Source organism: Anser anser (genome assembly GCF_964211835.1).
Source record: "Anser anser genome assembly, chromosome: 15".
In the NCBI taxonomy this organism is placed as follows: domain Eukaryota; kingdom Metazoa; phylum Chordata; class Aves; order Anseriformes; family Anatidae; genus Anser; species Anser anser.
This window is the reverse complement of record NC_139736.1, coordinates 3425272-3443116: the sequence shown is the minus strand read 5'-3', so window position 1 is coordinate 3443116 and position 17845 is coordinate 3425272. Positions and strand designations below refer to the sequence as shown.

At 38.8% G+C, this 17845-nt stretch overlaps 1 protein-coding gene across 6 annotated transcripts in view; it reads left to right on the top strand.

Moving 5' to 3' along the window:
- USP22 (ubiquitin specific peptidase 22) overlaps positions 1-17845 on the top strand; it is a 100028-nt gene that overhangs the window by 70272 nt on the left and 11911 nt on the right. For all 6 annotated transcript variants that reach the window (XM_083799752.1, XM_083799750.1, XM_083799753.1 and 3 more), the window contains 3 exons: positions 3932-4101; positions 10807-10954; positions 17679-17784. In XM_083799752.1, the coding sequence (XP_083655878.1) occupies positions 3932-4101; positions 10807-10954; positions 17679-17784 (424 nt within the window). The remainder of the gene's footprint in view (positions 1-3931; positions 4102-10806; positions 10955-17678; positions 17785-17845) is intronic.

The following is a 17845-nucleotide window of genomic DNA, read 5'->3' as shown; positions in this document are numbered from 1 at the left end:
TAAGGTGTTGCCGGCCTGTGCGGAACGTATAAAGGATCTCAAGCCAGTTGTGCTTTAGCAAATCTGAATGGTTTCCTGATTTTTGTCTCCCAAAGTTGTGTTACATACTGACCTACGGTTTTGCTTCCAGAAGGTTGATTCATATAAATCACAGGTCTCTGCGTGGTAATATTTGTTCAGACTGGTTTGTCTGCTCTTCTTTCTATCCCAGCACCAAGCCTAGTTTTTGAGACAAACTGAGCTCCTTCCAGGAGGGCAAGTTAAGCACCTGATTGTTTTTTCTGTCTTTTATATTCATGTGTGGTCCTCTCCTTTCCACCTCCCCCAGTCCCCCCCGCCCCGTAATAGCTGTACAGTTGCATTTCACAGAGAAGTGGAATTTCCTTATCTTGTTTTGGTTTTTTCATCTCGCCTGCGTGGGTGGACTTGCAGAACCAGTGTTCTAGATCTTCCTGCATCACAACAAGCATATTTGCCCAGCGTTGCAGATCTGTTACATTGAGCATTTGAAAAAAAACAAAACCCGTTACTGGAAGAAGACTGAAGAACCGAAGCTGACAAAGGTAAGCCTGCTACTTAGAGCCCAGCTTTGAGACCAAATATAAAAGGAAATTCCCAGGTGGGATTATCTGTGCTCAAGGCATTGTGGAAGTAGATTTCTTCTTTGTTTACACCCTGCCTGTTCAGCATGTGACAGAATGAGAATAGTGGTCATAGCCCATGCATGATGATTAAAGAGTATTTTCTTTATGTTTATACCATACATGATAATTTTGTCTTGGCAGCAATATTCATTTACTTACAATATTTGTATTTTTATCAGTAAGGTTAAGAAGAAAAGTAGTGCTTTTATCTGAAATACAATTGCTGCAAGAGCATACGTCTATGTTTAGAATATATTAGAGATCTCACTGGTTGCTCTTGCTCATTTCACTAAGAACAGAAATAAAGATACCATTACAAAGAACAGCAGAAATCTGCAAAGTACCACAGCCTTATAACGAGAAGTTGGGTCCTGTTGGCAATCCTCAGAAAATGAGCCCACCCTCTGTGCAAGTATGTCCAGTGGAGACCACTGCTTTGATAGTAGCAAGAGTGGTGGATTGTTGCATTTGAGGTTTTGGCACTTTATATTTCTGCTAATTTATGACCCTCATGTTGCAACGCTGACTGTTCCAGTTAAATATTGCCAGGCTTTATTAATGGAGCGGGTGTGGCAGGCACAACTCTTCTACATTCTTAATACTGTGTTGACCAGAATGCTGCATAGGCTCCAATTTCTAGCTTCTTCTCTCCAACGTTTACTTTTCCATAAAAGTTGCATGCAAGAGAATTTGTGGATCTGAGTTTTGTCAGCTCTTCAGTTTACGTAGATTAAGTGTTGATGTTTTCCAAGATGCTGCAATTAGTTACGCAGTAGCTTAGCATTAGTTCAGTGCCATGTACCTGTTTCATTTCAGATGTCAGTCTAAGAGGCAGTATAGCAGCTGCAGTCATTGTTCCCTCGAGGATAAGAGTCATATATGCTCCTTTACCTTTTTCCCTTTCCAGTCAAGTAAGTTTTTGTCTTTTGCTACATTCACCATTTTCTTATTTTTATAGGGGTCAGAGGTATTCACATTTCAGCCTTGTCTGTTTTGCAGGTTAATTTGTTGTCGGTTCATTCACGTGAAGTCACAGCGTAAGAAGCACTCTGTTTATGCCCACGGAAACCGACACCAAAGACCGAGCAAGTAAAGAGTTAACCAAGAGAGCCAGCCGCCGAGTTTGACGCCTCTGTAACTAGTCTGGTGGAAACTTTGAGGAAGATTGATTCTTCTTGTGGTCACAGGGAAACAAGGTCCAGCCACAGGCATGTAATAAATGATGTTTAATAAATGATTCCAAAAAGCTGCCTTTATGTGTTTGCTTTTACTTGTGATTGCTCAATTAGATACTGAAAAGTGCTAGGGTGGGTCTCCTGATGTACCTACTGATTTTCCACTAGTCTTCTGCGCTGTGCACGCTGACTTTGAGTTCTGCTGCTGACCAGGGGGACCAAGTTTTCCAGGGAGAAATAGGGAGAGACTTTTCTGCTCAAAATGCCCTCGTGCATCTTGGGCATGTCCAGAGAGCCTCTCAAGCTTCTGTTGGCACCGATTGATTTAAATAAAAAGCAGTAAGTTTTAAATAGAGAACACAGGGGAGAGGTAGGCAGGAGATACCAACCAAACATTTCTCCACTTGCACAGCGTGACCACCTTTCTGTTGTGATAATGTTTGCAGAGATGTGTAGGCTGGGGGTTCAACTAGGACTGTGTACAAAGTCGAAGCATCACACCATATTTCAGGCTGCTACAACAAATTAACTATTTAACACTTTGCTAATGTTGTGCACACATTTGTTTTGACTCCCAGCATGAAAATAAAGGGAATTATTGCAATAAGCTTTCTGCCCAGTAGAAGTTGTTACGATATAAATGAGAAACTTTGTCCTGTACTTTGAGTAAACAGAAGCGACAGGAAGCTGTTGGAAGGAGGACTGTGTTTCATTAGGTACCAAAAGAAAATTTCAGAGGGCTCTGTGTCCATCGCCTACAGCTCAGTATGCAGCTCAAGCTGATGTAGTGCCGTTTCTCTCCGGTAACATAGCAACTGGACCACACCTCCTCCTGCTGAAAGATGCTAAAGAGCCCTTTGAGCACTATCTGGTGTACTGCAAGGGAACTGCACCATTTTTAATTACCACGGCATTGCCAGCTGATGCTTTTTTTTTTCATGGAATCGCAAGGATATTCTTTGTTCTCTATCAAGTAATCCATTTTTTCATTCACAGTTTGTGTAGTAATCCCATTTATATTTCACAAGAGGACCGAGTTAAATTGAAATGAGTATCAAAATTGTGTACGTGTATCAGTGCATTTTTTTCCGTGTTTCAAAGTAAGCTTTTGATTAAAAAATAAGCATTCTTGTCCACCTGATGATCTTCTCGTTTAGCACTCCTGTATGGTGGTAGTATGTTAACATTTTGGAAGAGTACTCAAGGATTTGAGCATGTTTTTCTTCTCACTTAGACTTTGCAAATGACTGAAAAGCTTTCCCCACTCCTAACCTCTCTTCTGTTGTGCAACAAAAGAGCTTTCCTTTAAGCATCTTGGTTTCCAAGCACAAGAAATCGTCTCTGGGCATTACTGAACGTTTGACTTAAGGTGTGATGAATCCTCTTATGCCAAGTTAAATTTTGTGATGTGTACTGTAGATTAATGTTTAACTTAGTTCCACTTGCTTGTTTTAGCTAGCATTGTTCAGAGTTTTTCTTTAAGGTCGTTTTGTTCAGATCTCAGGTTTTGTGCAAAAAGAAGGATGCGCTAAGTCTGTATTGGACGTCACAGCCTGACTTTTTGTTTTGCTCATGTTGAGGCTGTTCCCTTTGCTGCCTGTCTTAGGAAGATGTTTGTTGCATTTTAACAGTATAAAACCCTTATTTCGGCTTTGTGACCTGCATGAGGGAAAGCCTTTTAAGCAATCTGAAAACTTATTTATTGATTTATTTTAATGTATTGGTATCATACCGTAGTGATTTATCACTTGTTGTCATTGCCATTTGGTATCAGCTTGGGGAGGGGGCGTGTTTTGGTGAGCTGTGGCAAAACAGCCATTGCAAAAATAACGCTGTTGGTGTTGCTGTACTTCGAGTTTTACATTCTGCTAAGAATTTAAAACAAAAAACAATAAATTGTAGTGTATTTGTGAGAGCTTGTGGCAGCTTGTGACTCAAGTACATCAAAACCAATAGCCTACCTAAAACAACATAAAGTTTGGAGCTACACATACTTAGTAAATCTTTGGTGTCATTGTGAAGACTGTATAAAAATGCAAATAAGTTAAATGTACCTTTTTTTTTTTTAACTTGATAATGCTTATGTGTCCCCTCCCCCTTCTGTCTTTATAGGTCTACGAGGGCTAATCAATCTTGGGAACACATGTTTTATGAACTGTATTGTCCAGGCACTTACCCACACTCCACTGCTGCGAGATTTCTTCCTCTCCGACAGGCACAAATGTGAAATGCAAAGCCCCAGCTCATGTCTGGTCTGTGAAATGTCTACGCTTTTTCAGGAGGTGAGTGCTGTTTGCCACGATAACGTCACCGTTCCACAGACATTGGCTGTTTTGTATTCCAAAAGGAATTGTGTTCTATTTGCAAATATAAAGGGGATGCAAATTCTGTTTCCCCTCAAGGTGGTAAAACAGAGACTTGGATCCCACTCTCAAAAATACCTGACTGCTGAAAATGAAATTATTGGCCTTTAAGTCCTACACTTAAGTCATCCTTGTTTAGGAAAAGCTGCTATTGGACATAATTACAGTCCTGCCTGCTCTTCTGAGACTGACCTACAGTCCTTAGTCTTAAGGCTGAATGTGTGCATTAATTAAAGGTGCAAGTTTTAACTTGAAAACGTGTCACAGGCTCTTCAGGTTATAATGGGAATAGGAATAAAGTGATATATAGCCTTGCGGTTTTAGACACTGGATTATGTAGGTTTGTATAAATATTTTACGGATCTTGATTCAGTGCTTTCTAAGGCGAAAATATCTTTGTTACCATCTCTTAGGTGGAAATACGTTAATAACTAGGAGAATGTAGACAATCGAATGCGTTGGTACAGTTTGTACCTTGCATAGAGGAACTCCTGCTCTTTCACTTTCTCCCTCAGGTGAATAGCTTTGTGATGTGCCTTTCCCTAGGTCTAATCTGTGGTGGATATGACGGGTGCATTCTTTTCCTTAGTAAATAGTAGAAGAGCTTTACTATCTTAATTCCACATGAGTAATGTAAGGACTACATGGCTAGACATGAGCTTCTAGTTTTAAAAGGAGTCTTTTTTTAAAACATGTGCATGCGCACGTAGTCCTTTGCCTTTCCCTCAGTGACTGATATGCTTTCTTGGTAAGCAAAAGAAAAAAAATATATAGGGCCATAATATATGCTCTTACAGAGCATTTAAGGTACCTGGAGACGTCTGTACACAGAGCAGGTCATTGCAGGTGAGTTAAACTTATGTGAAAGGTAAAGTCCCCCTTAGCCTTTCCAGTACGAAGTTGTTTTCTAATAATGCTCAGTACTCGTGTCACTTTGCAACTTTTCATGCTACTTATCAGTCATTAGTTGCATATTACACTTATTTTTTGATGTATTTTTCAATTATTCCCAAGTCTGTCAGAAGCGAAGGTAAAAACAAGAGACAGACATACCAATAGGTTGTAGCTGAGGATTATTCATACCAGATGTGCTGTTAATGGGAAATATTACTCTGCCTAGATAAAAATTCAGTTATGGTGTAGAAATACTAGTTTCTGTAGATTGTTAATATAAAAACAAACACACAAAAAAAACAAATACTATTTGCTTATTTGAAAAAAATAGCTGCTGTTAAAATCTTTTATCAGGTTGTAGTATAAAGTCTCATTTTGATGAATGTCACCACATTTTTCTTATACACTTGTATTTTAAAAAACAAAAACAAAACACACCTTTGGGAAATGAGGAAATGAATTTTTCATTACAGATGGAGGGGCTGGAGGAAAGATCAAGACTGCCCAGGCAATGATCTGTATTTCCCTTTCTGTATGTGGAGCTCTGTTGATGGGCTAGGATTCCTTTTGCTAGACTATGTACAAGCACGTGGTGAAGAATGGGGCTGTTATCCATAATGGGGTTTATACGCAGTGTTCTCGTTAAATTCAACTGTAATCAGGTTTAATTTCGTGCACAACTTTGGGAATCTCAGCCTTCATTTCCCCAATCAAAATTCATGCCTACACTTGAATTAAGTTCTAATAATTAATGCTGGGCAAGTTGAGGGTATGTAAATGAGAGAAGAGCCACCTCTGATTTTAGACTGTGAAGATAGCAGTACAGTAGTCTGTGTCCTTATTTCATGTTGAAGTATTGCAGCTAAGAGCTGTGGGAGGACAACAAAAAGTGACTCAACCACTTTGAAGTAAAACTAGAGCTTAGTCCTCCACAAGCAAAACGGTAGGGTCGCATCGAACTTCGTATATTTCAACATGCAAACAGTAATTACTATGTTACATTTATAGCTCTCTGAGCGCTCATTGTAAAATTCTGTTTCCCGGTCAGTTTGATTTTTTTCACGTTCAGAATTACAACCAGTATCTTGCAGTTCTGGACTGCTTATCTTTCGTGTCTCAGCTACATGCAGTCGTTTTGGCAAATGTTCCTACGCCATCTCTGCAGAGATGCGATCTGAAGGAAGGACAGCTAACCGGTGGAGACTGCAGTGCTCTGGTTCTCAAGAATTCCTTCCTAATTGAATTACAAGGGAAACTTTGGGTCAGGTTCTAGCTTGTTTTTATGGAGCTTTCCCACTGGAATTAACTGATGCAGTTATCCCAAGGCATCTTGCCCAGTGACAGATGATCAGGGCAAGGGTTAATTTCATCTCCCCTCCACCCTTTTTTCTGAAGGTGTGATCTTAGGCAGAAGGAATGCTAGGGGGATCCAGTGAATGCACGAGAGTAAGAATTCCTGGGGAGAAAGAGACTGTTTTGAACATTAAACAAAACTTACTGTACATCAATAAGCACATTTTGCTCTTTTGCTTTTTAAACAGAAAATGAAGGTCTGTTGTTGTTGAAGGTCACTTAGTTATGTAGGTTGTGTCAGTGTCTTCTCTTTGATAAACAGGGAGGCGCAAAGTTCTTCTACCTTGAAGTAGGTTGGTGGTGAGTAATGAGTGTCAGATGGTTCTCAGAACGGAGTTCTTGCCTAATAGCTTTTCTTGCAAATATGCCAAGCATTGAATCTCCATTTGTTTTAAGAAATATCTAACTGCATCAATTAGCATTCTCATTTGTGCTACTTGAAACCTATTTCTCAATAGAATCATGACATGAATTACAGTGCATGAGAAAGGGAATGAAAAGGATTTGGGAATAACAGATAGTGGTGAAACTGGATGGAGGGACGATAGAACACAAACCGTTCATCGAGCCTTTTGGCTGAAAGGGTTTGTGCGCTACTCTACCTACTGGTGTTGGTGCTTTAGTTTTGTTTTGCCAATAAAAATTAATTCCGAGATGGTCCATGTCCTGAGGTTTATGGCAGTTCTTTCACAGAATAACCATTCAGTATGTTAAGATCAGTGGAAATGCACTCTGTGGCTGGAATATCAAGAATACCTGAGAATACAGTAGAATGCAGTACATCCACTCAGAAACGTAAAGAACAAAGCCTTTTTTATTCCCATCATTACTCATCCTCACAAGCCTATCAAAGTGCGCAGCAGAACTATGTGGAGAGTTGAGAAGCGAGGACAAAAAGGAAAAAGAATGAGAAGATTTATGGCTTTGGTATCTTAAGATGGTACAATGTTGAAACAGCTTATGTATAAAATAAGTTACAACAAACGTACGAAGGCGAAGAAGTAGTTGTGACCCTTAACATAGGCATTGCACGTTGTAAGGGAAAATGCAGATTTTGTGCCTATGTAGTAAAATCTTGACTCTGAAATAAGTATAGAAAATATTACATAGTGCCTGCAAGCACAGCTGTTTTTCCGATTCCTTGGAGCATTACTATTTGTTGGAAAACCTCTAGTAGGTGTTCCTGTATTCTGAGAGATACGTGTTACCTATCCCTGTATCCATTGTAAATTTTCCGTACGTTTAAGTCTTAATTGAGAACCAATTTCTAAGAGGAGCTTTTAGCTTCTCAGATTGGACTGGAGCCTGGGACAGGATTTATGCCTCTGAATTTGATTACGAAGCCAGGAGAATGTTAAGCTGATATGTATGCAGGATAGATCAGATGTATCCGTTCACATAATTGGGAAACTACCTTGTATGTGGTTTTGGCAGGAGGAGGAGAAAAAAGTACAGATGCTTGGTTGTTTTTTTTTTTTTTCTTCCTCATTGGTGTAGATATATTTTTTGGTAACAATAATGCAAATTACAAAGCCTAAAATCCTCCAAGTCAAATATTTAAGGGGGCAGGGTGGGATAGGGAAGTCATGGCTACTTGGGTTGTATGTAAGAATGGGGACTTTGGATCCTGTTTTGTCCCAGAACAGCAATTATATAGTGTCTCACCAATCATTTTCAAATCGTTTGAACTAGTTCTCTTCCAAATAAGCAACTAATACTACTGGATTGAAGACAGTTTAAAACAAAGATTATTTTAAACTGTTGGGAAGAGTTGTGTCATTGAAGTATTTTAAAGGTGACTTGCAAAGACATAATTGTTTATATTTGCACACTTAAATGAAAAGGTTTGTATAACAGCAAATTAATAAGGCTTTAAATGGACATTTTTACTTCTTTTTTCTTTTTTTTCCTTTTCATGAATGGGATCAGCTCTGATAGTCTGGTCTTTCCAGCAGCAAGGAAACAGCATAGATTGGATGGATGTTTTATACATTTCAGTTAAAATACGGCTGTTGAATATGCTCAGATCCTTTTGTTTCATTTTTGATGTATTAGAACATGGAAGCTTTCCCTACCCCCTCTGCGTATATTCAATTGCATTTTTACTAGTTGTGTTTCTAGTTTCCTTGTGATAATAGCTAATAATGTGATAAAACTTCTTGTTAGATTCTTCTAATCCTAATGAAGCACTAGAGAATGTAAAATCTGCTGGCAGGTCTAGTGTCTGCAGTGGAGTAATTACGGAGAGTGCTGTTGGTTAAAATGACCAGAGAGCTCTGGGACTAATTGTAAGGAGTGACAGAACAGAGAAGTTTTATTGCTGCAGTTCCCTGAATTATGTTGAGCAGCAGCTGCGTCAGCAGATTTCAATTACCGTCCCACTGCTCCAGTCCCTTGGTGTCATTCTTGTTGGCATCAGAGTTAACTATTGATCTTTTTATTTATAGAAGCATTTTGTGGTGTTTGGCTGCAGAGGTGTATCTTCTTATTTGGAAAAACTGGAGCTTGCAGTAAAGAAATTTCTTTGTAAGGAAATATACTAAATCCCAGCAGACGTGAGGACTAGATGAGAAAATTGTACTACCTTTTGCCTGCTCATCCCTCAAAAGACAATCTGTTTCACCCAGGGAGGTTTGTAGCACCAGACCTGTGCTTGTACTGATACGAAATGCTCAGCTTGGGCAGGGAAAAACATGGGGCTGGGAAAGGAAGCCCCTTTTTCCAGTAAGAGTGAGAAATTTCAAACTAATGTTGTTTTGGTTTTTTTTTAGCCTTATTTTTGTTATGTGTGTTTGTTGCTTACTGTCTTCTGTGTTTGGGAAAAGGAACTGAAAATAAATGGCCGTCGATATGATAGGATCTTGGCAAAATGTAATCGTGGTGCTGCAGGCACCCTTTACTGGCAAGCATCTTTTTGAAAGGTTAGGGAAGGCAAAAGGCCATATGAATTTCCACTTGTCGAAAATAAAATATTGCCCCTTTAAATACTTCTTTATTTTAAACTTTCTCAGTTAAATACCAGTGTGATCAATATGTGTTGGTACGGTGCCATGGGGAAATTTGCCATTGCAGTTATTCTGTTCTTATCAGGCTGCAGACCAGTGATTCCAAATCCAGATGGAGCCTGAAGCCCAAGTGAATAAACTCTTCTGGGCCTTTCCCAGCTCCCTGCAGGGGCACCACAAGGATCCCTGCCTTCCTTTTGGAACCAGTATCATGGTGCAGGAGTTCTTGAACAAACACAGCAGTCAGCTTGCTGTAGAAGGGTTTGTTAGCTTTAGCCTCAGACTATGGATGCCAGACTTGACGGCAGAAGTAAGGAACAGGTGATGGCAGACTCGAGAAGATGAGAATAAAGGAGTTGCAGCAGTAGCACTTGGATGGAAATGGAGAGGGGAGTGGAAGGAGCTGAACCTCAATCCAGGGGAGCAGAGACCATTACCCTTTTTTTTTTTTTAAGCAGGACCTGGCTGTTTGTTTTTTATTTAAAACCAAAAAGCAAAAAAAAGTCCACAAATTTCTGTAGGCCCTCCCGTGCTGATAGAAGACTGTGTCTCCCCAGCTGTGTGCTACCATTCACCAGTGGTGTTTCACATCACAGTTTTGCAGACTGAATAATTTGTCTGTGCACTCCCTAGTATGCTTCTGGCAAAATCAGCTGGGGCAATTTCGGTTGCTACTGTGGCCAACTCGACAGATTTTGACTGAGGCAGATTAGGAAGCAGATGCAGGAGCTGGTCCAGGAGCAGAACTTCGGGCAGCGGGACCCTGCAGGAGTGGTAACAGGCAGCTCACTTTGGGGAGTGGGGTAGATGTTGAGTAAATTTGTTCCCAAAGCCTTGCACTGCCATAGTATACAATGAAAGGCCAATACCTACATGAGGCTGCTATCCTGCTTGGGTTTTTTCCGTGAGCTAGGACTGGGCACAGCCGTTGGATGCAGTACGTTACCATGTCTTGGTTCAGGGGCTGGATGGCAGTTGACATCTGATATTCTTATTCTCACTGTTTGTCCCCAGTTTTGAAGGCTGTAATTTGTGAACAGAATTGCTGATCTCTTGCAAATACAGTATTTTTTTTCAGACTGTTTTAATAAAAGGCAGTGGTATCAGAAAGGAAGTTTTTGTCCCCCTTTTTTAACGCTAATCCATCATAAAATAAAAGAAACTCAAGGGAGAAAACTGAAGTGCTCAGTTCCGGGATCACTCCTTTGGTAGTCTGTGACAAAAGGCTGTCTATGTATTTCATTATTAAGGCCATCAGAGTTAAATGGTTTAAATTTATTTGACTAATTGCACTCATTAATTTTTTAATAATTAAATGCATTGAGGCTGTGTAACTTGTTAACAGTCATGTCCTTTTCTTTGCTTTGAGCAGTTTTACTCTGGGCACCGATCTCCTCACATTCCATATAGGTTATTGCACCTGGTATGGACTCATGCACGGCATTTAGCAGGGTACGAGCAACAAGATGCACACGAGTTCCTCATTGCTGCATTAGATGTGCTACACAGACACTGCAAAGGTAAGGCTTGTGCTGAGTCTTCAATCAACCAGGAGTGTTGGATCAAAAGGAGGTAGAACAAAGTGCGTGTCTTCCAGTATAGCAGTCTTAACAAATTCCTTTTAAAACATTTGGTAGACTTAAAGGAAAAGACTTAAATAAATTATTCCTACTGTCAAAAATTACCTAGAGTTAGAAGCCGAGAAGCCTTTACATTGGTTTGAATCACCATCGTGTTCTGTTATTGGTTGTGAGTCACTGTCTTTTCTTTTAAATTGCCATTTAAATTCTATTTATACTTGAGGTAGTTGGAACTCTTAGTGTGTCATCGCTGATGAAAATAACATATAGAGGAGGCTGTGGTTTTGCTTAAATAGTATTCCGCTGTTTCCATGCTGCCCAATTGCTTACAGAAATGTGAATAAGAAAAAGAGTATTTGTTTTTGATACCATGTTTTATTATTCTGTATATAAAATGCATAATTGCACAATACAGTAAAAAATAGTCAATGACATTCTTCTAGGAATGAAGTATCTAAGGCTTAAATAAGTGGATTTGGTAATACCGTATGAAATTACATATTTTAATGTTTGTTAACTGAATTAAATCTAAACTGAAAATTCTCCAAGTTGCCAGTGGTTGATCCAGCTTGATTCACTTACAAGCATAGTAAAAATCGCTGGGAAAGTAAGGGAAATAGAGTAGGGTTGATGCTAGCAAAAAAAAAAAAAATCCTTCGTCACTAAAAATAAGCTTTAAAGCACTCAAATTTCCTCTAGTGCTTTTAGAATAAGCACTTAGAGGTTAGTTTTCTGTCTTATCAGAGGACTTTCAAAGGGAAGGCTGCTAATGTTCCTTGAAACATTTTGAAGTCTTGCTTTTATCTTCGAGATAATCTTACACGGTAGCAGATGTGCTTGTTCAGATTCATAATAGGTGTCCTCCAAAAGAGTCTTCTCCAAAAAGAGTACTTCCAAGGAAAAGAGTATGTAGGACAATTCTTTTGTTATTATTAATATCTGTCAGTTGATAATCACTAACAGAAATTCAATAACCTTAATGAAACTAGTGTTGAAGTACTGAATTGCTATCAAAATACTGACCTCTCTCTTACTTTGTGTTAACACTGAAAAAACTCTGCTGCGAACAGAAATACTGTGTGGTTCCTGTAAAACTTCTGAACCGTTGACCTAACAAATCTTGAAGCTTTTTCATCTTCTCTGATATAAAATGATGCTCACATTTCTTGTATGCTTCATGATCACTTCATGAAGGAGTATTTTCTCCTTAGAACTGAAGAAAAAAACCACCACCTTGCAACAATAAAGGTCCTTCACTCTTTTGAAACTGATAATCTGAAAAGACTTTTTTTTTCTTGTGTTCTGGCTTTAAATGAAGACTCCATCTTATGCATCTTCTGCAATTACCAACAAAATTGAGCTTTCCCAACTGTTTGTTTACTCTTGGTTCTGTTTGGCTTCTCTGGCCCAACTGAAACTGTGAAAGAAGATGTGTCAGGCATACCTTGTTGGAAGGGGTATGTGCATACGTGTGGATTATTTTACAGTTGTTTGGGTATCTCAGACTTGATGAGAACACTGACTTTTCGTTCACTATCAAACTTCATAGCGGTTTCAGCTGGATTGAATTAGGTTTTTGCATCTTTAGTACTGAGCTTTTTTGGCTCGTGGGCACCATTTGCATTCAATGCAATGACCGAAGTTCAGTTGTTTAATGGATGTCCCTAAGTTTGAGCTATTTGTATGAACGGGACTAAACTGTTAAAGCGCTACCAGTGGGAAGGTGTTACCACTAAATCCTTGATATCTGTGCACCCAGGTTTTTAAACTACAGTTTCTGAAGAAATGGAGAGGCTTTTAATGAACTAAGGTAAATTATCTATGCCACATCAAGGTAGTTTAAAAGAAGTGGTTGAGCAGTTGTGTGGGAACCAAAGCAGTTCATCTAAACCGGAATTTCAAGTACGGTCAAGATAAGCCACTTCTGGAATGAACTAGTTACTTAGCTCTATAATGAGAACATTTTCCCACTTAAATACTTATGCATACATACAGATACACACATGCAAAGTATACATATGAAAAATATTATTACTACTAATAAGAATGCCCTAAAGCTACAATAAGCAAATAATGCCTCCCCTGCCAGTATTAAATACTTGTTTTACTGAATTAAAAAAGAAATCCACAGTAATCAAGTTCTGCAATTGAAACACATTCAAGAAAAAAATAATCATGGGGAAAAGTTTGTCCGAAAGCCCCAGCTTCTCGATTCATGATTATCAAGTATTTAGGGATGCAAATAAATGCAAGTACTCCTTATGCTAAGACCTATATAAATACCCAGTGATACTTGTTTGGCTAACTTGAGTCATTTATCCCTTTTCCATTCCATTTACTCTTCTTTAGAGGAAATGTTCTAATGCAAGTCAGAATGCTGTGAATTCTCGTTATTGATACCTGTTGTTGCCTAAATTAGGAAAAATAGAAGACTTAGTTGTCCATTAAAAGATAATTTTGTAATACTGCATCTTACAAAGCACAAAATAAGCTTCCCCAAGACTCATGTATGGACTGGCCCAAACAGTCTTAAGAAAAGCTCTATTTATCTTCGGATTTACTTGAGTGTTTGTCTGACTTTTGCTTTGCCACCCTTTCTTTTTCAAGGGGAAAGTGAGTATGCTGATCTTTTTTAGGGAAGGGTTGTTCAGATGGCTTTAAGGCAGTGTGTGTGAACAAAACAGGAGCTTCTTATTTCTGGATCCTTTTTATTTTTTCCTTTGGAAATGGTTCTGCATAAGATCATTTTAAAGCACCTGCTGAATGTCAAATCTGATTTCAGCAAACTTCTAATTATCTTTAAGGTATATGCAGAGGTATACACACCCTTTAAATAAAACTTTTATTCTTTTTTGTTAAACACTGATTGGATATATACTAAATTTTAATGGCCTCTGAGAAATTTCGGAAGCTCGGGATACCACGTAAAATCGTGTCCCAGGGGTGATAGCTCTTCTTGTGATAGCACTGTTGTGTTCAGCTGTGGCATCAAGGCAGGGCATATTCTGAGCATTTACCAGGGCTTCTCTGTGCTGCTGGAGTGATATGAAATGTGTCTGAATAAAAAGGAATTGTGTCTGTTATGCATATACATCACTATTTTTCATTCCAACAGCTGGAGAAGGATGGATTAACTGAAAAGTAGTATGGGGGGGAGCTAAGCTATTAATTCCTCCTTGCGCTCCCATTCACCAAACTGCACAAGATCTGTTCTTAAAAGCATACTCCAAATAAAAAAACAAGATTTTTTTTGAATATTGAATTATTTTTCAAGCATTACTACTGAAAATGACTTTTACAATTGTACCTGCATAGCTTGCTATTCCAGTCTCTTGCTGGTTTGATAATGCTTAAAGTTCTACGTTGTCATTCTACGTTGGCATTTGTGGTCCTCCTTCCCACAAAAGCTTCGAAATGAGATTCAGAGCTTACTCTACAGTCAGATATTGGCCTCTTTGCCAGAGTAATGCTCAATATGACAAGCAAGTTCTAATTACCAGTGCTGTGGAAGAAATTCAAGAGTTCTGATTCTGCAGACTCCCATGACGGTGAGGTTTCAGTCATCCAAGTACGTTGTGTTTTACAGCGTGTCATGGGAATCCTCAAACTGGGAGAAACTCAGACCACAATTGTTGCTTTCTTACAGGGAGCAAGATTGCACTTCAAAAGTTAATATTCAGCCCAGTAAAATCCCAGTGTTTTTTTTTTCCTTTTATTGCAAGAGCAACACCACTTAAGCAGCAAAGAGCAGTAGCTATGATGTGCATTTGTACACAAAGATTTGAAAAGCGGGTTAGAAAAATTGAAGTAATGGTGTATTTTGATGCCAAACTTTATTCAGCCAGTATTATCCAATTGCAAAATACACGGTGGAAGTTGGCGACAAAACATACTTACTATTAGTCTTTAACTTGGAGTTTGGTTTTGAAATAATCTGCTTTTACTGTTGATATTTGTGATTTACCTTTAGAAGTATTTCAAATGTGTATACATTTGAGCACAAGTTAATGTGCTTCATTATTGCAGATGCCCAGTAGCAATATCTCTGTAAGTTTCATTTAATTTGAATCCAAGCTTTTATACTCTTTTTTTTTTCTCTTTTTGTCATTTATAATTACACTAATGTGTATATTGATGTATTTTCAAGTTTAGTTTTAGTCTTGTGCTCACAAATTTCTTACAATAAGCTGCTGGTTTTCTAGTAGGAATTGTGAGCAGCTTTAAAAATGTAACTATGAAAGTAAAACCTACTTGGTAAGATAGAAATGTTGAAGAGAACCTTAACTTGAGCACAACAACCTAGCAGCTTCCAGTTCTCAGCTGCATAATATACCTCCTCTCAGCATCTGTTACATACTGACAAGTGTGAGTAGGTGGTAATCTTACTTTTTTTCCCCCTCCTCTCCAACCAAATGTCATGGGAACTAATGTTGAGTGGGTAATGCCCTTCTGTTTTGCTGTGAACAAGCTTGCAGGATATTCTTTTGAGACCCTCTTGGAACTGATCCTGATTGACTTGTGTAATTGAAAAGGGAGCGTTGGTGCTCTCCTCTAGGCAGAAATGGCTGTCCAGTAAAGGTGTCCGACGGGGATGTTAACCTGTGGTCCAGTGAATGTCTCAGGATGCTTTATCTCTGCTTCTGCCCCCTGAAAACAAAACAGAGGGAGGGAATCAATTTCAAACGGTGAGGCTACAGGAATGTAGCAGCTGTGTGTTGTTTCTTTAAAAAGTGGAGCTTTAAAAACAAAGGTGTTTTTTTTTTTAAAGGAATTACTTTTAAAAAAAAAAGTAATTACTTTTTTAAAAGCTTATATGTTATCTTTTTGTAAAGGTGAAGAATGTCTTGTACCGTCTCTATGCATACGCTCTATTTATTAGCTTAACACATCGTCATAGACCTTCTGAGGATCTTGAGTTCGGTAAGATTTAGCTGTAATTCAGATCAAGAAGTGTCTGAGTCTGAAAACCCCCAACTGAAAGCACGTATATTTGAAATCTTATTTTAGAGCATTTTGTTCAAGAGGCATTTTAAGGAAACAATATGCTTTCCTTGGCAATTCAAACACGTTTCTAAAGCAGGCAATTGAGAGCTTTTCTGAGGCATTTAGGATCTAATTGACTCAAGTGGCCAATTGCAGCTTAGAAGATATCACCTGTATCTTTTTTTTTTCCACATCCAGTATGAGGTGGAACCTTTGTCAGTTTATATAACATCTTTACAAACTTCTGAAGCTTTGTTTGGAAAAAATCTCATCCCTTCTTGATATTGCTGCAAGAAGACTCCAGCAAGATCACCTTATGAGAAAAGTGTTGTTGTTTTTTTTGGTCCCGTGTTTTTAGTTTGTTTTGGTGTTTCTTGACACATTTGACTAGAAAATAATTATTTTAGAGTGATAACTGTGATTTGAGGAGTCAGCAGCTTAGTATTTAATTTCTGAAAGTGAAATATTTACTACTAAGTTAAATATACCAGGAAAGCTGTCAGAATTTAATTGTCTTAGCAGTTTCTATTTTACAGGATATTGGAAGAAACCTGAAAATGTGCTTTACAAAATAATTAGCCGCTGCTGTAAATACTTTGTGTGTGCATCTCTGTTTACAAAGCAAAACTAATTGCATCTATCCTACGTAAGGAAGTAAAGCATAAGTGGCAGAAATCAAAGGAAAAGTGTATCACTCCTATTTTACCTATGGGGAGTAGAAGGAGTATGCTTCAACGCTGAGAACTGTGCCAAGAAGGTTTTGGTTATTTATTTAATGCTCTGGTTAGTCTCAGAAAGTTGAATTGGCCTAATCTTGACACTCAAATCCTAAAAATGAATTGCTGCGTTCCTGAGACCCACGGTGACAGTGTATAATAAGATAGGTATGTGTTCATCTTGCCCCGTGGGAAGTCAGAGGGTTGCTGTGTCTCTGTGAAGAAGCTGGAGGAAGACACAGCACTCACCTTCCCACTCCTGATAAGGACATCTTCCATTTTTTCACTGGTGAAAACTTGATCTGAAAGCAAATGCTGGAAGAACACGATGCACGCAACAGGCTGGAGGTTAAAGGGTCTTAACAAAGCTCCTCCCCTTGCTGTACTCGCAGAAGTTTGCCGTGTTAAAATTAAAAAGTAGTATTTGCTGACGTTTTTCCTCTGTGTTCATTTAGGAAAATAATGTGCTATTGAATACTCTGCCTAAGCAGAAATTAGTGCTTCTGTGGTGAAGTGCTGGCCATTTCTGTAGATACAAATGTTGCACGGTGGCCCTCTTAGTGAAGTTTAAATAGTTATTTTCATTAACCACCTTGGCAGCTCCTTCATCTTAGGGGCTGATCTTCATACCACATAGTACAAAGTAAATCTCTGCAGAGGGAGGCAGGGCTATGGCTTGGAAAGGGGGTTTGTTGACTGCTGTTACAGCCTAAAGCTTCACCTCTGTAGATAGAGTTAATTGCATTTGGTCACCTTCTGATTCTCTTTTGTATTTTGCTAGAAGTTCTTTCTGTTTCCTTGTTTTTCTTTGCACAGCATTTTCAGGATTGTCTGAATTGTCTATGTGAATTTGTAGTATGTTTACGAGCATGCATTATAATGAGTTACTGGAGAGGCAGTCCAAGACAAACCACTATTCCCCAGGAAGATTTTCGACTTCTCAGTCTGTGTTTGCATTCCTCCAGGTGATGATAATGGGAAGAAGGCCAACAACCCCAACCACTGTAACTGCATCATAGACCAAATCTTCACAGGCGGACTGCAGTCTGATGTTACCTGTCAAGTCTGCCAGTAAGTGCTTTCTTCTTTCTAAATCTGTGCTCTGATTTGAAGCTGCACTCTATAGTGCAAC